The sequence below is a fragment of the Strongylocentrotus purpuratus genome, unplaced genomic scaffold, assembly GCF_000002235.5.
Source record: "Strongylocentrotus purpuratus isolate Spur 01 unplaced genomic scaffold, Spur_5.0 spur5_scaffold_11, whole genome shotgun sequence".
Classification (NCBI taxonomy): Eukaryota; Metazoa; Echinodermata; class Echinoidea; order Camarodonta; family Strongylocentrotidae; genus Strongylocentrotus; species Strongylocentrotus purpuratus.
The window spans coordinates 21,621,261-21,642,684 of NW_022145596.1; the positions used below are offsets into that span (position 1 = coordinate 21,621,261).

The 21,424-nt window shown below is 38.9% G+C and overlaps 1 protein-coding gene and 1 long non-coding RNA gene across 2 annotated transcripts in view; one reads left to right on the forward strand and one right to left on the reverse strand.

The window, feature by feature from the left end:
* The window catches only part of LOC594283 (cGMP-dependent 3',5'-cyclic phosphodiesterase), a 75,548-nt gene that overhangs the window by 36,279 nt on the left and 17,845 nt on the right, over positions 1 to 21,424 (forward strand). The window contains exons 7-9 of the mRNA XM_030980891.1: positions 241 to 280; positions 11,190 to 11,253; positions 12,316 to 12,376. Of these exons, the coding sequence (XP_030836751.1) occupies positions 241 to 280; positions 11,190 to 11,253; positions 12,316 to 12,376 (165 nt within the window). The remainder of the gene's footprint in view (positions 1 to 240; positions 281 to 11,189; positions 11,254 to 12,315; positions 12,377 to 21,424) is intronic.
* LOC115922279 lies at positions 16,336 to 19,672 on the reverse strand. The gene is made up of 3 exons (XR_004063403.1): positions 19,586 to 19,672; positions 18,225 to 18,375; positions 16,336 to 17,092 (listed from the first exon to the last, which is right to left on the reverse strand). It is a non-coding gene; the product is annotated as an uncharacterized LOC115922279 (long non-coding RNA).

Consider the following 21,424-nt stretch of genomic DNA (forward strand, 5'->3'; position numbering starts at 1 on the left):
AGAAATTATGTGAGGGGATTATCCACTATTGCCTATTAGAATTGATATATGTTGCAGATTTTCCAAACATAATTCAAGCAGGATTTTGTTTTTGCAATTCAACCAGGTATTTTCCTAGAGTTTTTTCTTGGAATTATTTGATATCATTCTTTTAAAGATTAGTGAGACCTAGAAACAACTTCAAAGACAGGAATAACATTTTGAACATATCTTTTCTCGTGTTTTTTCTCATTCCTACAGTGCATGCTTCAAGTAGCCAAGAATCTATTCACTCACCTCGGTAAGTTCAAAGATGATGCTGTACTGTGGTCCCAGATGCCCCTAGCCTTAGCCACCTTGCATGCCAAGATCAATCTGCTTGCCCCCCATAGCTTAGACACCACCCCCAAGGCTGGTCCCAGGCCAAAGACTCCCCATTTCACTGTCCAGGAGTCTGTAGACGGGACAGAGTTGGACGTAGGCTTAGAGACTCTAGAGAGTTGTGATTCCTTTGGCCGTGTGAGAGGGTGGAGTGATATGTCGGAAAGAGAGGTTGAGAGTGTGGATGTGTTCTTGCATCGTGAGAGGTCGATGGCAACGAGTGAGGGAATTGTTGAGGAGGGGTTGTCGGAGGGTTCAGAGAGTTCCTCGAGCAGCAGAACTGGCAGTCGGGGCAGCGGGGTGGGGTCGTGTAGCTCCAGCAGTGCAGGGAGCCGAAAGGTTCTCTTGGACAGTATGGAGAAGGAGACTCTGCAGGCGCTGACAGAGCTTGGGCTGGGAAGCGGCATGTCATTACATGCTAATAGGTACCCTCTCTTCAAGGTCACCACGTCCTCGGGGAGTTCCAGTAGCTCCATTATCTGCGCCAAGTCAATCTGTAGCTCTGACAGCTGCCCTCATTCTAGTACCACCACTCTTGGCGTACCATCCGATTCCTTGGAAGCGCTGATCTCGGGGAGTTCCAGTAGCTCCATTATCTGCGCCAAGTCAATCTGTAGCTCTGACAGCTGCCCTCATTCTAGTACCACCACTCTTGGCGTACCATCCGATTCCTTGGAAGTGCTGACCTCGAAGCCTTCAGTCAGTCGTGCGGAGGATGAAAGCCGTTCCAAGGGTGTCCTGTGCGAATGCTGTCACAGGAAGGCTTCGGAAGACTTGGACTCTACAGATCCTCATCGTCATCATCACTATTCTGCCTGTCCACCTGGTACCAAGAGGCCTTTTCCTAAGGTCATACTGACCACGCCAAGTCTTTCCCAGTGTCTTTTGCTTGATAACTGCAGTAATGTTATTCCTTGTGAGTGCTACCTTTCGCCCAGTGGGCACCTCCTGCACACCACCTTCCGTGCAGGCATCAGGTCGCTGCCTAGGGACACCCCACTATCCCTGGCCTCCCCTACCATTCATGCTGCATCCTCCTCGCAGCACTCCTTTGCAACGACCCCTGCCATCAAAATCAAGAGTGCTGATCCTCAGCCCTCTGGTAGCAATTATGGGCCCCGTGTCCTTGATCCTCACAACAGCAACAGCTCCACCAAGGTGCCCCAGAGCTCCAAGGCGCTTCTGGGGACAGACGATGCAGACAGGTTGCTGAGTACCAAGGGTTCCACCTTCCGGCTGGACTGGAACGCATCTAATGTCGAGATTCATCAGGTCCCTCTACCGCCCCCAGTGCCTAAAGGTCCAAGTCTCCTAGAAACATGTAGGTGGATGGTTCTTGGTTCAGTTACTGATGTTGATTCAGTTCTCCTGTTCACTTGAGTTCCAGTTGGACCTTTGAACTCTAACCCAAGTTTCACTTGAGTTCCAGTTGGACCTTTGATCTCTAACCCAAGTTTCACTTGAGTTCCAGTTGGAACTTTGAACTCTAACCCAAGTTTCACTTGAGTTCCAGTTGGACCTTTGATCTCTAACCCAAGTTTCACTTGAGTTCCAGTTGGACCTTTGAACTCTAACCCAAGTTTCACTTGAGTTCCAGTTGGACCTTTGATCTCTAACCCAAGTTTCACTTGAGTTCCAGTTGGAACTTTGAACTCTAACCAAAGTTTTTTGAATCATTGAATGATGCTTTGACTTACAGATTTTACAGCATTGTTCTGTTGCAGTAGTTCACTTCATGGTGTTGATTCTCTGCCGCCTTTGGAAGCCTAATGAAATTTGCTTTGCCTCTGGTTTTCAAGTTGAGTTTTCAGTTCATCACGTTACATTGTTCAATTTTCGATTGTATTCTTGTATTGTATATCAGGATCCCATTTGAAAACCTGTTTGAATATCCTATTAATATTTTTTCACTCTCTTGGATTTTTTGTTGTATCTGTGTATTTACTAACATAATACAGCATTTGAATAGTTCACTTTTAATGTCAAATCACATTGTTGTTATTGTTTTCTGCTGTAGACATTGGAGTTTGGCAGGAGATAATTTTCCATTTTGCATGTCAGATTTTCCTCACTCCTTTCATTTGCCTTTTGGTGATTTCTGTTTGTTATTTTTTTTCTTTTGTATGTTTTTTCCTACTTTTGGTACATTTATTGTTGAACATCTTATTGACAGAAATCCATATTAATGGAATTTAAAGGTTATATTTTCTATATCTGTACATGGGGTAAAGTTTCGAGGCAGATGAGAGTTTACATGCAGTATGAATCCCTATGCTCAAACTTCTTTGAGGTAAAACCTTAAGATGAAAATAGGTCTACCATCTGAGCGGAAGAACAAGATGCCTTTTCTTGATGTATATACAGCTGCCTTTCTCCCTTCCTGTGCCATCCACATGAAAATCAGAAGCCTTTTTGGCGTTGAACTTTCACATTAGGGCCTTATCCGCGTAATCTGATTTAGTTGCAGAAAACCCTGTTTGTTGCTTTGCCGTGCTGGGCTGAGCAGCTGGAGGGGGGAGGGTGCACGGTAAAGTAATTGGCCTGCATTGAAAGCAGTGATGATAAAGAGCTTATCCTGCTTCCATCATATTTCTCTCTGATTGATTTGCGAAGTATCTTCAGAAGATTGGGGGCTCCGGCTTGATTACGGAGGTTAGCGGCAGGAATGTGGAGGTAGATGGGAGGCATTGACTTGGGAATGCAAGCTAGAGCAAGGAGAGAGAGAGAGAGAGAGAGAGAGAGAGAGAGAGAGAGAGAGAGAGAGGAGAGAGAGAAAGAGGGGAAGGGGGGGGGGGGAGAGGAAATATAGAGAATATATCTAGGGGGATTGAAAGTGGGAGAAAAGAAGATACGTGGAAGCAAGTGATGCATAGAGACACATGTGAGAAAGAAGGGGGGAGAGACACAAGAGTAAGAGAGAGAGAGAGAAAGAGAGAGAGTTAGATATTTGGAGGGGAACAAAAAAGGAAAGAAAAAGAGGTGGAAGAGAAAGAGACCAAGATATAGAGAGTGAAAATAAACAAAGATTTTAATTGAAGGAAAGTAAATAAATTCATAACCCAAGAAAATCAGCAAGGAATTGAAAAAAAATGATAGCCAATCAAGAGGCGAATAGACATACATATACATGTAGGTGTGAGATAAGCATTTAGGCACAACGTGTTGCAGAGAGAGAGAGAGAGAGAGAGAGGGGGGGGGGGGAGGAGGGAAAGCGGGAGTTTTGAGGCACCTGAAACAAACAACTTTAATATGGAGAATCATATTCTGATGCATTTTGCAATTTATTGAAGGAAATACATCCAAATGTTATAAAAGCATGCTATTTCTGCACAGGATTGTTGCAGATTTGATTTTAAAAATTTCATCAACAGATGTCGGCTCCTTGCTGATTTAGAAAGTGCTCAAGCAGCTTAATATTGGTTATTATGTGAATGATGCGAAGATAGAAATAGTGATTGAGAAGAAAAAAAGGGTGGGGAAAGTAAGACCGGGGTAATAGTATATTTGTAAAGCGCTTAGAGACATTTGTATTAAGCGCTATATAAAAATTAAATATTATTATTAAGGAAGAAAGAGAAAAACTCAAGATTGAGGGAAGCATAGAGAGGTATCAAGTAAAAAAAAAAAAAAAAAAAAAAAGTAAAAAAGAAAAGAAAAGAATGAAAATAATTTCAGATTTAGGAAGAGAGAAGAAAACAAAAAGAAGGGAAGAAAAGGAGAATAAAGGACAGAAGGGAAATGATCAAAATTGAAGGAAAGAAAGAAAAAATGAGAGAGAGAGAGAGATAGAAAGAAAAAGAAAAACAGAAGGAAAGAAAGGAAATGATCAAGATCAAAGGAAAGAAAGTATAGGAAAGAAAGGGAGAATAAAGGGTAGAAAGGAAATGAGAGAGAAAGTGAGAAACAGAGGGAGAGAGAGATGGACACAGCTCAGTCTCTACGTTCATCCAATTGTTTATGAGCATGATTGTATTATATTTTAAACCACTGAAGAAGATGCTTTCCCCTCTGGGTTAATAACATCAAAGTGAACGAAGAAAGGAAGGGATGCATAGAGAGATAACAAGATAATGTCTTTGGCAACTCGCCATCTCTCCTGTTCAAGATGTTCTGTTGATTTGCTCAATACATGTACGTCTACATGCAGTTCCATCCACCCATCTAAAGAACTAGAATCACAATATTTTGACTTTGCTATGATCCAGAGAAGTTGGTTAACATTTAGATTGAAATTAAGGAAATGTTTCCTAGTTAATTAACAAAAAGAAAATAAATCAAATGTTTAAAACAATGAAATAACATATTAAGAAGCTGTGGAAGAGTAATTTGATTTTTTTTTAAATTGAAATAACACTTAAAAATCCCAGAAGAAGCATTTGAGATGATTCATATTATCTTGACTATTTCAGCGTGCACAGTGAATAATAAAGTGCTGAAGGTTAAAGTTCCCATTAGAAGTAGGCAGACTACGAGTTTCCAGTGGGAAAGGAAATTTTGCAAACAGTACCATATACAAGCAGGCTTGAACCGAGCAATAGTAAATATATCAAATATGAAGAAGCATTTTAAGCACATTGTCATTTTGTTTGCCATTATTCAGCCAATCATTGGTTCATTTGAATAAATTCTATGGAGGTTAGAGAGTATCATTGCATAAATTTAGTAAATATAACATCTTATTTGGAAGCATTTAATAATAATACATGAGATTTATATAGCACTATTATCCATTCTAATTAAATGCTCAAGGTGCTTCAAAATATTAGGGAAGACATTACATCATGACAAAGGAATCTTGTATGTTTACATAAGAAAGAAAAAATACTAAAATGAAAGAATGAATGAATGTCTGTCTAATCAAATCCATTATAAGAGGACCGGACACATGTACATTAATCAGCATTAGAACTTGTTACATTATGAACTGAAGAAAAGAGCAGCTTTGATAGAAATCTATCTACGTCATGCATCCACTGGATTAATCCATCTCAGTCAGATGTGTATTGGACCCCAGGGAAACAGCCCTTTAAACCACCGAGAAAACGTAATGAGCCCTTTGGAAGACTGGGGTCCTGCTGCATTCCCATTGCCAGGGTTTGCAACGCAGGGTTATGCGTTACTATGTGGACAAAATGACCATTGCGTGGAGTATTTGAGCAGTGTGAACATGAAACTGTCATATTGGATGAAGGGTTGCAGCTTATCTGTTTTAGTTCTGTTAATAAAAGATATATTTTGAGAGAAAATTGATTAAACTAATTCTGACTTTTTGATGATAAAGTATGGGACTGTGGGGGAGTCGCTCTGACCAACACAATTTATGATGTAGTTTATGCCCTGGGCCTGGGGGAAGTCACTCTTGTTTAGTTAATGAATAGAAGGGAATTATATATTCAGCTCAAGTGATGTGGTTGAATTAAAACTGCTTGAAGAAGTAGATTATTGAACTCTCTTTCTTTCTCTCTCCCTCCCTTCCTCTCTCACCCTCTCTGACCCTCTCTCTCTCTCTCTCTCTCTCTCCACCCCTCTCTGTCGTATCACAAGTTTAATCTCAGAAAGAGACTCCTAAGATATTTTTCTAAATTAATTCAGACATCTCTTTTATTTACTGAAAGAGTGTCTTTTGGGTCAAAGCCACAGCACCGAATGCCTATTTGGTCTTGTGACATTCCTCTATCCTTTGTTACATAAGTAGAGACGGTACTTTACATGTATATCATCCTGGAAAACAAAACCCCTATAAATCCAAATTAATATTTTTTATGATAATCAGAGGTATATTGTACTCTGTCTCTAAGAATTAAAACCGATTTCCACTAAATCTTCTATTATCACCTACCACCACCCCCCCCCCACACACACACTCACAAACACAACCATTGCTTGCCGATTTGAAGCTTGTCCATTATTAAGCCAGACCAGCTACCCCCCCCCCCCCCCTCCATCCTCCATAAGGGTGGGTTGCCAATTTTAACATTTGAATTTGACCCATATTAAAACTACCAACAAAACAACAACAACAACAACCTCAAGTTGCCAATTTAGATATTGGTTTAGCTACCTAATCAGAAGTTGCCTGTTCTTAGTAGGTCCATGATAGTAGCAAACAATATGATATCAGCCTTATAGATGGAAAGAAGATCAGCCCTGAAGGAGAATCTCTAGGGATTATCGAGGGCAGGAAAGGGCAAGAAAATCTCGCCGGTCATTCCACCTGCCTCATTACCATGTACACGATATAAAGATTGGAAAAATAATTGATATGTATATACCTCTAGTCTCGCTTTCAGCCTCGCCTAACAATAATTTTGAGTTTTTTTAAAGCCTATCTGCATTAGTTTGGCCAGGAGGGATAAGACCTCTCTGCATGGTTACTGACAGGTGGTTATCTGATATCAAATCACACAACAGTCACTGATTAGGCATTATTTGCTATATAGAGGGCGCAAGTGGTGCTGTTGGGCTTTAAATACAACAAGAGTAACTGTCTAAAAGGTATTCTTTAATGACAGTAAATTGAAACTTCTCACGGGAAGCCTAACATTATTCAAAGCAATTATCCTGATGGCAGATGATGAATGAATATTAATAAGTTGGAATGAGTAAGGAGAGCTGAGGGCCTGGTGATAGAGTTGCTGCCCAGCAAACAATTGAAACTTCTCCTAGGAAGCCTAACATTCAAAGTAAATGTTATTTTTGTTTTACCCCAGCAAACTTTAAAAGACTTTCATTTTGCTGTTGTTGTTGTAATTTTGTGACTTAGACGGGTTTTGACACTTTCATGGTATACACGTATCTGAATATTCCTTGCATGAAGTCCCTGTTTGTGATACAGCACAGTCGAATTTGACTGTAGAGTTGAAACAACAAAACCGAAAGAAAACTCCGGTCATTCGTAGCTGATGCAAGAAGAAGCCTGTGGATCCAAAATGTAATTGAAAAGTAAATTATGCATGGAAGAATGTGGATCCCTTCACAGCGGACTATTCCAGGGAGATAACTTTTTAGACTTGTATGTGATTGAAAGAAAAAATGGAGGGAGAGAGATGATACTGGGCCGACAAACGTCCCCTGGGACAGTCGGAATCCAAGCTTGTGTAAGAAGACTAATGGCCTGTTCACTCTGATTCATAGGAAACTTTTACGAAGCAACGTCTTATGAAGAATCTTCATATATTGTTTGGAAACAAAGTCGTATAAAGAAACATTGTACAAAGAAACTATTTTAAAAGAGGTCAATTGACACGATAGGTGGCCATTCATCACTGCACGCTCAGGATAAGCCCAATTACATGATTTTTTTTTTTACTCAACCTAGAGTGAGACCCTGATTCTTTGGTGAGTTTTCGTTTGAAAAAATGCTCAAACAAAGCATTTCTTTACAGTGCATTCAGGCTAGAAAATTGTTAAATTACATATCGTTAAGCTTTACGAGTTTTGAAACGAAACGAATTCCACTAAGTCTGAATCGAGTTAATTCAATAATTTTATCGTAAATGTACTCTGGCGATAGTTTTGACCATTGCAGAGTGGTAGGTATCTTCGATCGTTGGCTGTAATGTAGATCGGTTCATACTGACAACCTGGAACGTATATATGGAAAGCTTTGTGTTTGCGATTTGAAGAAAGCAGCAATCGACTTTAATAACTCTGCCCTTTTAAAATAGCACTTTGAGATTCAAATGCATTTTGAGATCTAGTGTATTGGAGTATGAACTCCTTCACACCCTACCCCCCCCCCCTTCCCCGATTCTCTCTCTCTCTCTCTCTCTCTCTCTCTCTCTCTCTCTCTCCTCTCTCTCTCTCTCTCTCTCTCTCTCTCTCTCTCCCTCTCTCTCTCTCTCTCCCTCTCCCTTCTCCTCCTCCACTCTCCCTCTATGTTCTCTATCATGAATTCACTCATCAATTGTCTTCTGTCCTGCTTTTCTATTCCTTTCTGTTTCTCCTGCATTTATCTCCCAAATTATCTTTTTGACTCCCTCCTCTGTCTCTTTTTATTTCCATTTTTCTCACCTTCATATCTCTTGCTCTCTCTCTCTCTATTTCTGTCTCTAACACTTGCCCATTCCCTTTCATTCTCTCTTTATTTTTTCTCTCCCTTTCTCTTTTTGTTATTTACCCTTTAATGTCTCTCATACTATCTATCTTTTTCATTTTGCAGGATTTTTCTTTTTTATATAGTCGTTCTTTCTCTCTCTTCCCATCCAATCTCTCTCTCTTTCTCTCTTTATCTCTATCTCTCTCTCTTTCTCTCTCTCTCTCTCTCTCTCTCTCTTTCATCTCTCCCTTTTGTTTAGTATAATTAATTTCAGACACTCTCTTTCCTCTTATTCCCCTCTCCCTCTCTTTCTCTCTTTCTCTCTTCTGTCATTCCCTCCCTCCCTCCCTCCCTCCCTCCTTCTCTCTCTCCCTCTCTCATACCCACTTCTGTCTTCTCTCACTCCCTTAGACGACATTTCCCATCAGACCGGACTGTTCCAGAAAGGATCAAAATTGATGTGTCCTTTTCGTTTATGTCCCATTACCGCTTCCCCTGCTATCCTTCTAAAGTACACTCTACTCTGCAAATGGTCCGGTCACTCCGCCTTACCATTTATTTCCTTTGTTTTTTCCTTAGTGCCATGTCTTATTTTTTTACTTTGTACTTCATATGTTCCACTTAGCGCATTCTTCCTTTCCTTTTCCAAGAATTTTGAAGGTTCTACTTTGTCTAATAGACTCATATTTTGCCTGTTGGCCTGCTGGTGGCGGGGGATCGATAAATCTTTCTTCTGTTATTTTTGTTTTCCTGGAATTTGGAAAGGTTCTACTAGATGCATATTTTGCCTGGTGGACTGCTGATGGTATCGATAAATCTTTCTTCTGTTTTTTTTTCTTGGAATTTGGAAAGGTTCTTGTGTTTTGGTATTAAATATTTATGTTTTTCCTGTTGAAGTGCCATCGATTAAAACCTCAAAAAAGAGCACAGTTATATGTCTGAGATATTCACAGAATTGAACAAAGTGCTGCAAAAGAGAACTTACATGTGTGTCTTCATTTTTAAAATCTAAAATTTGAAAAGAAAACTGATGGTTTAATATAAAACATAGTTTTTATAGTACTGTTCTTCATTAAAAAAAATTAAGAAACAGATTATTCCAATGAAAAAATTATACAATTTTTTTTCCTTCTACAATTGTGCCATATTTGATTATGATATTTCAAGAAATGACTAATTCTCTAAATGATGATACTGATTTTCAAGCGAGTAGGCTATTGCAATATTTCTGTGAAGTTATTTTAGGTAAATTGTAATCTTTCAAAAATAAAGTCATATCATGAATTTCTGTCTATCACTTGCTATGTACATGTTTATTTGAAAGACTATGCATGGCAATGTCTAATCAAATCAAAACGATCATATCTGTAGCTTCCATGTAGATGCTAACTCATTGTGAATCAATAAAGACCTATTGTTAAAATGCTTCATTGCATGTAAGTAATTTCATGAGTACAATTTATTGAGATGGCATATTCATAAAGAATAGTATATTCTGATCGTACTGTAGACCAATTTGTAATAGTACATTCACCAACGTCTGAATGGATATCTTTATTGGTCATTTCACTTTCCATTATGGAGAGAAAGATGCATCTTATAGGTCCAGTATCTTGCTGTAATTACATTTCTAGTTCATATCTGTAGTTGGACGTCTGGATGAAGCTAAGGGCGCGTTCATGCTTGATTTTGAAGGCAGAATGAGCGATTTGTAACGCTCATCGTAAACGCTCATCGTAATCGCAGTTCCACGGTGCACTGTTCATGCTCACTTCTCCAGGCAATTCTCCTTGGGTGGCCTTCAGCTGAATTCGCAAACCTGTGTGCGCATGCTACCTAGACCCACTAGAGGTCAGTGCGTTGACCCCATTTAAACGCGTTTACAAATTGTAAACGCATCTTTTTGTGGGTTTACGATCGGTGATCGTGATCGCCGTTTTTCGGTGATTCTACAAAAGTGAGCATGAACGCAATCGTGTTTTAAACTAAACGCGTAACAGATGCCTGATTCTGGCCGTCAAAATCAAGCATGAACGCGCCCTAAGATGAAGATTGTCTCAAGTTTATTTGTTCCACATTTTATATATAGACATACATATCAAATAGAAATTATATACACAGTCAAACCTGCTGTAGTGACCACCTGTCTACAAAGACCACATTTTTTGTTTCCTTTGTGAATGGTTTCTCATTAAAACATATACTATAGGTACCTGTCTACAATGACCACCTGCCTATAAAGACCACTTTTCTTGTCTCCCTTGGGTGGTCTTTATAGACAGGTTTCACTGTATATTCATGTAGTATGAGCATGTCTCAATAAAACTCAATTCATATTATAGATTAAGTAGAATGTGAGGAACCTATTGAAAAGCAGTACTTTATAGTATATTATAGGTTCCTGATAAAATGGACATTGTAGATGAAAAATCGTGTTATGATGAGGTTTAAAGTACCACCGATATTAAAACATTAATATTTGTCTTCACTTTATTCTGATGTTAATTATTTTGACTTATGTGTTTTATTACAGTGTTCAAAATCTGTTTATATCCTATACATAGTGAAATATCGTCAGATATGCTAATTTGTTTTCACTATAGTATTTTTGTTTTCTGTATTTATGATGTGTATTTTGGTTTCATGTTAATGTTGGTTTCATGTTTGCTTTAACATGTTGTTGTTTTTAAATATTGTTGTCATTCTTTATACATGCTTTTAAAATGTAGATGTGGAAATAAATTCAATTCAATTCAAATTAACTAATTGTACTTTCTTGTCTGATCCACAGACGATGTGTACGTACTCCTGAGAGAGATCATGCAAGAAGCAAGGAACTTAACTCAGGCTGAAAGGTAAGACTAGCAAATATATATACATTTGATATTACTACACACACTCAAGAAAGAAAGATTACAGAGAGTCCTTTTCAGGTCTCCCCAATTCCCCCCCCCCCCTCTCTCACATGGTGCAACCGCAATCGTACTGTATATTTGATATTGTTAGGAAAGCTTTGAGAAGCCCAGACAGGTTTTGAAAAAGAATCCAGATTGGTTTTGTTGGTTGCTTTGTTTTACCTGACTGCTAAGAAAGCATGCTTATGTATGCTTGTAAGATAAGCACACAGTAGACCGATGGCTTTAAGTTCTCTCTGAGGGACCTGGTAATGAGGATAAATGCCTTTATTGGCACAAGCGCATTGACTTGGTTTCAAACCTCCTGGTTATGAGACCACTGCTATACCACTGAGCCATTGCACCTTCTCAACTATATTCATGACATTTTATATCATTTAGAAAGCTTTAAGAAGCAAGGACAGTTTTGGAAAAAGAATCTTATACATTTTTTCCAGAAAAATTGTATCATTAATGTGTTGCAAAAGATATTTAAGTATCAGAATACAATCTGTGTACCTGTACCCAATCTAGAATATCAAGTTTTGCATTATTGATGATTGTAATATATTTGCTAAAAAGTGAAAGTACAAATAATTCAATGAAATAAGGAAATGCTGTTATAACACCATTGACAACTAGATTTTCATATTCCTTATAGGTGTAACACACAAATCATCTAGTTCCAGTATTACTACAGGTTAAATTTGCAGTGTTTATTTTCAGGAATTTTAAAACGACTTTAACCCATTATATATGGGAAGCGGGTGGCCCCTGTATTTAAGGCTATGGGAATGATAAAATTAAGTAGTCAACAGGTTAATACAGTTCTTGGCCCACCCCCATAATCCTTGCATCCTCTCTTTCTTTGTCATAAAATGATATAAACAAAATGGAAGCAAGGTGAGCTTTGAAAAGCATAATTGAAGGAGTGAAGTGAAATCATAATTACAAGCAACGACTGTCTCGGTGAAGATATCTTCACTGAAATCTTACATTCATTTATTTTCCTTTCTCCTGTAGGTGTTCCCTGTTTCTTGTGGAAAATGATGAACTCGTAGCAAAAGTGTTCGACGGCCAGCTGGTGAGAAACATTCTTTTCTTTTACCTTTTTCTTTTATTCATTTTTTTTACAGGTATGAAATGAGAGGATTTCAATGGTTCAAACAAACTAATCACCAAGCTTTATTCAAAGATGAGAACTTTCTTGCCATTTGATTATCAAACAAATGTTGTTGTTCTTGTCATTTCGGCCCCTACACTGAAAAAAATGAACCATTTTGTGTTTTTTCGTTGGTCCATACATGCTCAAACTCTAATGGACTTTGAACAATGATGTACTGAATGTGACAGTGCTTTATGAAATGACATATAACCCCCTTTGAGCCTCGGGATTTAAACACAAGTATCATGAATGAACTATCAAAATTGAAATTTGGGGATTTGATTCTTTGTTTCCTTGTTAAATCTGGCTTTAGATGTCTTCCAACAAGTCAGACGAGGTATGTATAGGTACCCCTTTTGTCTTTAGGGCAGTAAAAAAAAAGCAGTTGCCATTTCTTGACCAAACTCACTAGAATGCCTGCATTTTGGGGTTACTTTTACCACTCACTGCATGGGTTGTGGTTGAGTTTTAAGGAGAAAGTTGAGTTTAGGTTAACGTGGGGGAAATGTTGAAGAGTTATTTTTTTTCTTTGTAATATTGATTTCTTTTGATTTTGTGCAGTATGAAGCATGTGTGTGCTGCAACACATGGTCTAGTGACAGTTGCCCTGGGTTAGGGAGTAAAAACGGTGGAGATATTTTTATTCTTTTTTCTTCTTCAAATTTTGGTTTCTTTCGAAGAGCTAGTATGAAGCATGTAGGTGCTTTGACAAATGGCTCTCAGTTTTATTGGTAGTGATGGTTATTTACCTGACTGCTAAGAAAGCATAAATGCTTGTTAGTAAGCGACCATAGGACCGACCTATAGCGTAGGCTTATTTTAGCATTGGACTTGGGTTAGAGGGATAGATTTAGGCTAAGGGTTAGGTTAGGTATTGCATTTGGTCTAGACTCAGTTGAATTTAGGAATTGTGTTTAATAGTATACAAATATTGACTGCTTTGAGGGGAATGTTTACAATTCTCGCTCAAGATGATCTCAAAACTGTACTGAGCCCCGAGGACAGTGTTACAGTGGCCTGACAAATAAGCAGTCAATATTTGTTATATATGTGTACCGCATCGATCCCAAGTGTCAATCTTTTTTAAAGAGATTTTAACCCACTATGCCATAAAGTGTAATTATTTGTAGAGTCAAAAGAGTTTTCCCCGTCAAAGAACATTCCGCGTGTGTCGTCGCTCGTATCCATTGGTAATTCACGTGCATTCATTGCGTCCTTGCATCGTTACGATACCTTATTGTAATTGTCATAGATCGCTCTTTCAAAATTTTGTTCGGTGTACATGTATGATATGGTGCCATAGCTACGCGCGCACGTACAAATTAGACATAATACTATATGCCCAGTCAATATTTTTCACCATACCGCGCCTGTAGTGAATTTCATGCCCGCAAATTTGACCATTTAGCTAGAGGCCTAGAATCTAGATATGCTGTATATAATGTTGGATATTGATCACAAAGCATGTGTCCTTCAACCAGCATGTGGTTTCTTTGGTAAAGGTCAAGGCTATCTGAATTTTTGAGAAATTACGTAAATAAAATCTAAGATTTCAGAAACTTTTGTCCAGATTCACTCCTTGTGTTCTTATGAGAGGTTCTTCTTGCTGTGTATATGCAAGTTTGATAATGAAGGAGTGTGTGTGTGTGTTTGTGTATGTGTTCTCACTCTCACAGAATGGTTTATAGTGATCATTGCTTGCTTTAATTGCCAGTTGGCTCGGTGAACACTTTTGAACGACCGTTGCAAGATTCAAATTAACATTAATTCACTAAAACACCACACAAAATCTTATACATACATGTCCCAGATAACAATACGACGTTACGCCAACGTGGGGCCAACGTAAGTTGTTACGTTGGTCCAACGTCGCCAACATGATGTTGGGCCCACGGCTTTCTTGCCGGCGGGCCAACGTTGGCCCGACAGTGACAAAATGACATTAAGCCAACATCGGGCCAACGTTATGCCGACCCCTATCCGACCATATGTGCCGATGTCCTCCCGACATTGAACCAACGTTATGCCAACCTCTTTTCCACCGTATGCCGACGTCTTTCCGACATTGGACCAACGTCGTCCCAACCCTTTTTTAACCATGTGCCGACGTACGACCAACGTTATGCCAACCCCTATCCCACCATGTGCCGACGTTGTTCCGACATTGGATAAACGTTATGCCAACCCTTATCCCACCATGTGCCGACGTCTCCTCGACATTGGCCCAACGTTATGCCAACCCCTTTTCAACCATGTGCCGACGTCTCCACGACGTAGGGCCAACGTTATTCCAACCCCTATCCCACCATGTGCCGACGTAGTTCCGACATTGGACCAACGTTATGCCAACCCCTATCCCACCATGTGCCGACGTCGTGGGCTGTTACGTTGCGCCATCGTCGCCAATGTGATGTTGGGCCAACGGCTTTCTTGCCGGCGGGCCAACGTTGGCTCGACAGCGACGAAATGACATTAAGCCAACATCGGGCCAACGTCCCCCCGACGTATGACCAACGTCATGTCAACCCCTATCCCACCATATGCCGACATAGGACAAACGTAATGCCAACCCCTTTTCCACCATGTGCCGACGTCTCCCTGACGTAGGACCAACGTAATGCCAACCCCTTTTACACTATGTGCTGACGTCTCCCCGACGTTGTCCTAACATAATGCCAACCCTTTTCCCACCAAGTGCCGACCCCTCCTCTACCATGTGCCAATGCTAGACCAACGTTATGCCAACCTCTTCTCCACCATTTGCCGACGTAGAAGCAACGTTATGCCAACCCGTATCCCACCATGTGCCGACGTTGTACCTCCCCTTTCCAGTTCATGCCAACATCCTTCTGACATTACCAACACCAACTCAAAAACATATTCACACCAACATCAGTCGTCCGTTCATAAGAACATCGTCAAGATCATACTACATCGGACATGTACAATCATTCAAACACATGCATCACAACGTGACAAGGAAAAGCCAAGTAGTTTAAGATTGGATTAAATAAATAAACAGAGCAAAATCCACAAAATGAAGATAGTAACAATTTCATCAAAATTAGACTGAATTTGAGAAAAGTTCATTATAGAACTCGACTTAGATCCCTCTGGAAGATAATAACAATATTGAAGCAAGAGAGACATGTTATTTTAATTTCGTCATGTCTATTATCTTGTACATTTTAATCACTATCAAAACTTGATAACAACTTATTTGTCCCATTTTAATGAAAGCATCTTGCTTCTTAGAATTTGCTCTGAATACATCCCCCTCCCTCCAAAACAAAAGAACAAGGAAAATAAACTGATTTTGTGATAAAACATACTTTATTTTATGTGTAATAAACAAACTGTTGTAAATGTGAATACAATTATTGTACATCTTTCTTTTGTATTTTCATTTTCGTTTGAATTCGAAAAAGATGTAAACGTAGTTTCAAGTTCAAGGTATCTCAATGTGTCACAATATAGGCCTACTATCTATGAATGCTAGGACGATAGGAGCTGTTATAAAATGAATTGTCGCTTACACGTAACACAACATAACATACTGAAATTCATTGTACGAATATAATAAACAATCTTCACAACTTCCCGAGTAAAACAAAACAAACTTTCTGGCAGATGAACACGATTGCTTATGACAAGATTCCTCTACATATGTACAGCACAAAAATATAAAGAAATTAATAAAGTGTCCACCATTTGCATACCAAGAACTAGGCAATTAATGTAAACAATGTTCCATAAAAAATAAAAAATAAAATTCAGAGAAATTGCCAACATTTCTTATGCTTAGGCATTTCAGAGATGCTGATACATTTCGTCGCCATATCTATTGTTAACACATCTACAAACTGTTTTTTTTAGGAGGGACAGTATACATTGCTTGAATGTGTGAAGTAAAGCAATCGCTAAATGTTTATATAACAAGAGAGGAAATTTGAAAGTGAAGTAAGAAAGAGCAGAGCTTGTAAAGGGAAAAACACAAGTTTCTTCACTCTGATATACCACTTTCAATATTCTTTAAATTGAGAAGAAGGTAGTACGAAAAACATTCAGTCACTTAGATATATGAAACATTTTTTTCTTACCTTTGAAATTCTTTATAGCATGCATTTAGTTGACACGTTATACAGGCATTCAAATCAATTACGACCTTCTTCGACTCATGGTATAGCTCTCTTTTTAAAATTGGGCCATTAGTGAAATTTCACCACAATAAATAACAAGTAAAGATGCATAGCACACTATTTAATAACAAAAGTTATTGTTTATGTTTGTGTACAAAACATAATGCCTGCAGAGCTGGCTAGCAAGCACCGTAGCTTGCCTAAGCGGAGATCGTTCTTGATATAACATCACTAATCCTTTGGTCAATCATTCCGAGGAACTCTGAGAATTGTAAGGGGCGGGGTCCACCATTAGACGAGCAACTTGGAGAGGTTTTCAAAAAATTGTAAAAAATATAAGGAGGCATTTATTTATGAAACAATTGTTATTATGTTGGTTTAAAAGGGTCTTGATACAAGACATAAAAGTTTAAATTTCCTAAGGCAATGGACCTTTAAAGAATGGGTTGGTCGGAATCAAAATCTTGTCTAGCTTGTGGTGGTACAACTTCGACATCTGCGGCAAAAAAAAAGAAGAAGAAAGAAACCAAACAAGATTTAAAAGCAGATCATGGAAACATCACCTTGAAATAGTACGGATATTAATCAAATAGTACGGCATTCAAGGGAAGTAGTCCTGAGTGGCACATCCTCCCTAGTTTTGATGAAATTTCATGGATAGAAGTACTTTTGTCATGAAAATAACTTCGTTCAAACTTTAGAGCGAATGACCCAGACGTATGGAAATTAGAAAGGAATGGATTTCTTTTATTTTTGTCTTGTTTAATTAGAATAGCATCAAACACTCTTCTTAACAAAGGAAATATACATTTGAGGTAAAATGGCAGTAATATTCTTCAATAGTAAGAACCAATTTATAGTATCTGTTTGCTCAGTGTTGAGATGCTTGATTGATAACAGTTTAAAGCCCCTCTTAAGTGTTGGATCCCAAAATTAGCCAAAGAATAGATGGCACAATCTCACTTAAATGGTATGATGTAAAAGAGGATGTCATTAACACCCGGACACTTCTGCAAATAGAATATTGCCCTAACAAATGTGTTTGAAGTAGAATATGGATGAAAGAATACAAAATTTGCGTTTTCTGTATACAACACAAAACCCTTAGTAAGTTTGTATTCTTTCTAATTTTTAGGACAAATGTTTGAAGAAGAGTGGCATTTTCTTTCACATCATTATAACATTGAAGTGAAATGTGAAGCTCCCAATACCTTTTTTTTGTATTTATGTAAGCTCCCATTACTTGAGAGAGCTCGAGGGGCTTCAAAGTAGAAACAAAAACACAAAGCTATATCGTTAGTTGCTTATACAATAAACAAATCAATTGACTGTGTTTTGTTTTTTGTGGCACCCTGCATTCAGAATTGTTTCCCAAAAAATACTGCTATAAGCAGTATTTCATGATTTGTTGTTGTTGAATAGTTTTGTAAGTGATCACAATGCAGTTTCTCAATATAATCAGGAAAAAGATACTAGCATCCGTTAGCAGCTATGTCCTACACAAACGTACATTAATCCAGTACATTTGTACTTTGTGTGCAGGGCACAACTATAACGAATACTAAGAAGTGCTATCCTGTCTACCTGTATAACTAAATACAAAATGAATAAAATGCCAAATGACATACCCATATTTCTGAATGTTGAGGTCAATGGGGTCGTTGGGGTCGACAGTGTTCTGGAGGTTGATGGAGTCGATGTCGAAGGGGTCCTTGGTGCTGTTGATGCTGTTCTGGATGATCGAGGTAGGGGTAGCTGGATCTGAACGGGTAGAGGAATCTGGAATTTGTTGTGAAGTTGACGATATGAAATGCAGGATTTAATATTTAAATTTCAGAATTGTAGGGATTATGGGAGAAAAAAGTATTGGGATTTGGAAGAGCTATATAGAATTGAATGTATTAATAAAGAACGTCAGAATTTTAAAAATAAATAATTAGAATATTTACCTTCAGTTCAAATTATAGCAATTTAATATACATGTGCATAAACAATAAAAACTAATTTGAAAATGAGAATAAAAATGCAGCAATAATCAAATTTGTGAATGAAAATTGTGAATGAAAATTATGGGATCGATCAGTGTTACCCCCGCCCCCAATAGTTTTTCCTATTTACTATTTGATCAAATTGAGGTTTTTGGCCAATTACGACTTTAAATGATTGCAAATGCCAAAATGAGGGTAATTCCCACCAGCTACCTCTTTCACATCACACTCACAATCCACTAAATGTGTTGATACAAAGTTATTGCATATTTTGGCAGACTTGGCACACTCCCTTGTAAGATTTCAGGAGGCTAGAAACATGTACTAGCGGGATATCTCAATTCACAGCCCAATCTCGTAATTTATTCCTTTTCGAACTGAATCATCATCAGAATATATTGAGCTACTACAGAGTATAGTATAGACCTACTTCTAAATCTGAAAGTATCAGAGACTATAATATCATTTAGATATGCATAAAAAATGATGCGTCTTCCCATTCAGCTCTATTTGATTCAATTGGTCTTTCCAACAATGCATCAGCACCTTCAACACTTGTAACACCAACAGATTCACAATCATTTGATTCATGGTCGACATTGCATATTGGGATGAACATCATCACTGTCACGGACGCTGCAACATGATGCATCAATACATCACCTAGGTCTAACTCTAAGTCAGGAACATATTAACATTTATCACGGCAAACACTCAATGCATCTGATGCCGACACTTCGGCCCCCATCATAGCCATCATAGCCATCACTCACACTTCAATTGCACGCAGCGGGTGTGCTTGCTAAGAGTACGCCGAGCGGCCGTCACGGTACTCACTTTCACTTTCATTTGGACAGGGAATTATCAATGATTACTTTAACAATTTCTCATGCTATTTCCCTCGCTTTGTGACGGGGAGTTCTCACACTATACAATTTATCAGTTTCACGCGACATGCTCACAAAAATAACGTTGAAAGAGAAAGAAAATCATTCATTTACCATGCAGTGTTGGTACTCCCCGGCAACTGATCCAGACAAATGGACAGAATATGGCTGACGTACGTTGCAATTATATGAGCACGTGGGCATGCGCACGCATGCATGCAATTTTTTTTACCCGGATGTAGCTACGTATTTGCTACGTTGGCCCAACGTCATATAGCCAACCAATATATACATGCACTATTTATCAGTAAAGATGGAGACGATATAAACCAACGGTAAGCCAAGGTTAATTGGCCTAACGTCGCGTATATTAGCCAACATATCCACCATTTCTCAGTAAAATTTGAAACGATGGACTAACATTGAGCCAACGTTGGCCCAAAGTCGAATAGCCAATTAACAGCCACAATTTATCAGTAATAATTAAATGTGACAATGGACCAACGTTCAGCCAACATTGGCCCAACGTCGAATAGCCAATAGCCACCATTTATCAGTGAAAATCGCGACAATGAGCCAACGTTAGCCCAACGTCGAATAGCCAACCCAAAGCCAACATTTATCAGTAATAAATGACACAATAGACCAACGTTCAGCCCACATTGGCCTAACGTCGAATAGCCAACCAAACGCCAACAGTTATCAGTAATATTTGAGACAATGGACCAACGTTCAGCCAACATTGGCCCAACGTCGGATAGGCAACCAATAGCCACCATTTATCAGTGAAAATGGCAACAATGGACCAACGTTGAGCCAACTTTAGCCCAACGTCAAATAGCCAACCAATAGCCACCATTTATCAGTAAAAATAGTGACAATGGACCAACGTTCAGCCAACATTGGCCCAACGTCGAATAGCCAACTAATAGCCACCATTTATCAGTGAAAATGGCGACAATGAGCCAACGTTAGCCCAACGTCGAATAGCCAACCAAAAGCCAACATTTATCAGTAATAAATGAGACAATAGACCAACGTTCAACCAACATTGGCCCAACGTCGCATAGCCAAGCAATAGCCAACATTTATCAGTGATAATTGAGACGATGGACCAACATTTAGCCAACATTGGCCCAACGTCGAATAGCCAACCCAAAGCCACCATTTATCAGTGAAAATGGCGACAATGGACCAACATTGAACCAACAATAGCCCAACGTCGAATAGCCAACAAAAAGCCAACATTTATCAGTGAAAATGGCGACAATAGACCAACGTTCAGCCAACATTGGCCCAACGTCGAATAGCCAACCAATAGCCATCATTTATCAGTGAAAATGGCGACAATGGACCAACGTTCAGCCAACATTGGACCAACGTCGAATAGCCAACCAATAGCCACCATTTATCAGTGAAAATGGCGACAATGGACCAACGTTCAGCCAACATTGGCCTAACGTCGAATAGCCAACCAATAGCCACCATTTATCAGTGAAAATGGCGACAATGGACCAACGTTCAGCCAACGTTTGCCCAAAGTCGAATAGCCAACTAATAGCCACCATTTATCAGTAAAAATGGTGACAATGGACCAACGTTCAGCCAACATTGGCCCAACGTCGAATAGCCAACCAAAAGCCAACATTTATTAGTGAAAATGGCGACAATGAGCCAACGTTAGCCCAACGTCGAATAGCCAACCAATAGCCAATATTTATCAGTGATAATTGAGACGATGGACCAACATTTAGCCAACATTGGCCCAACGTCGAATAGCCAACCAATAGCCACCATTTATCAGTGAAAATTGCGACAATGGACCAACATTAAACCAACAATAGCCCAACGTCGAATAGCCAACCAAAAGCCACCATTTATCAGTGAAAATGGCGACGATGGACCAACAATTAGCCAACATTGGCCCAACGTCGAATAGCCAACCAATAGCCA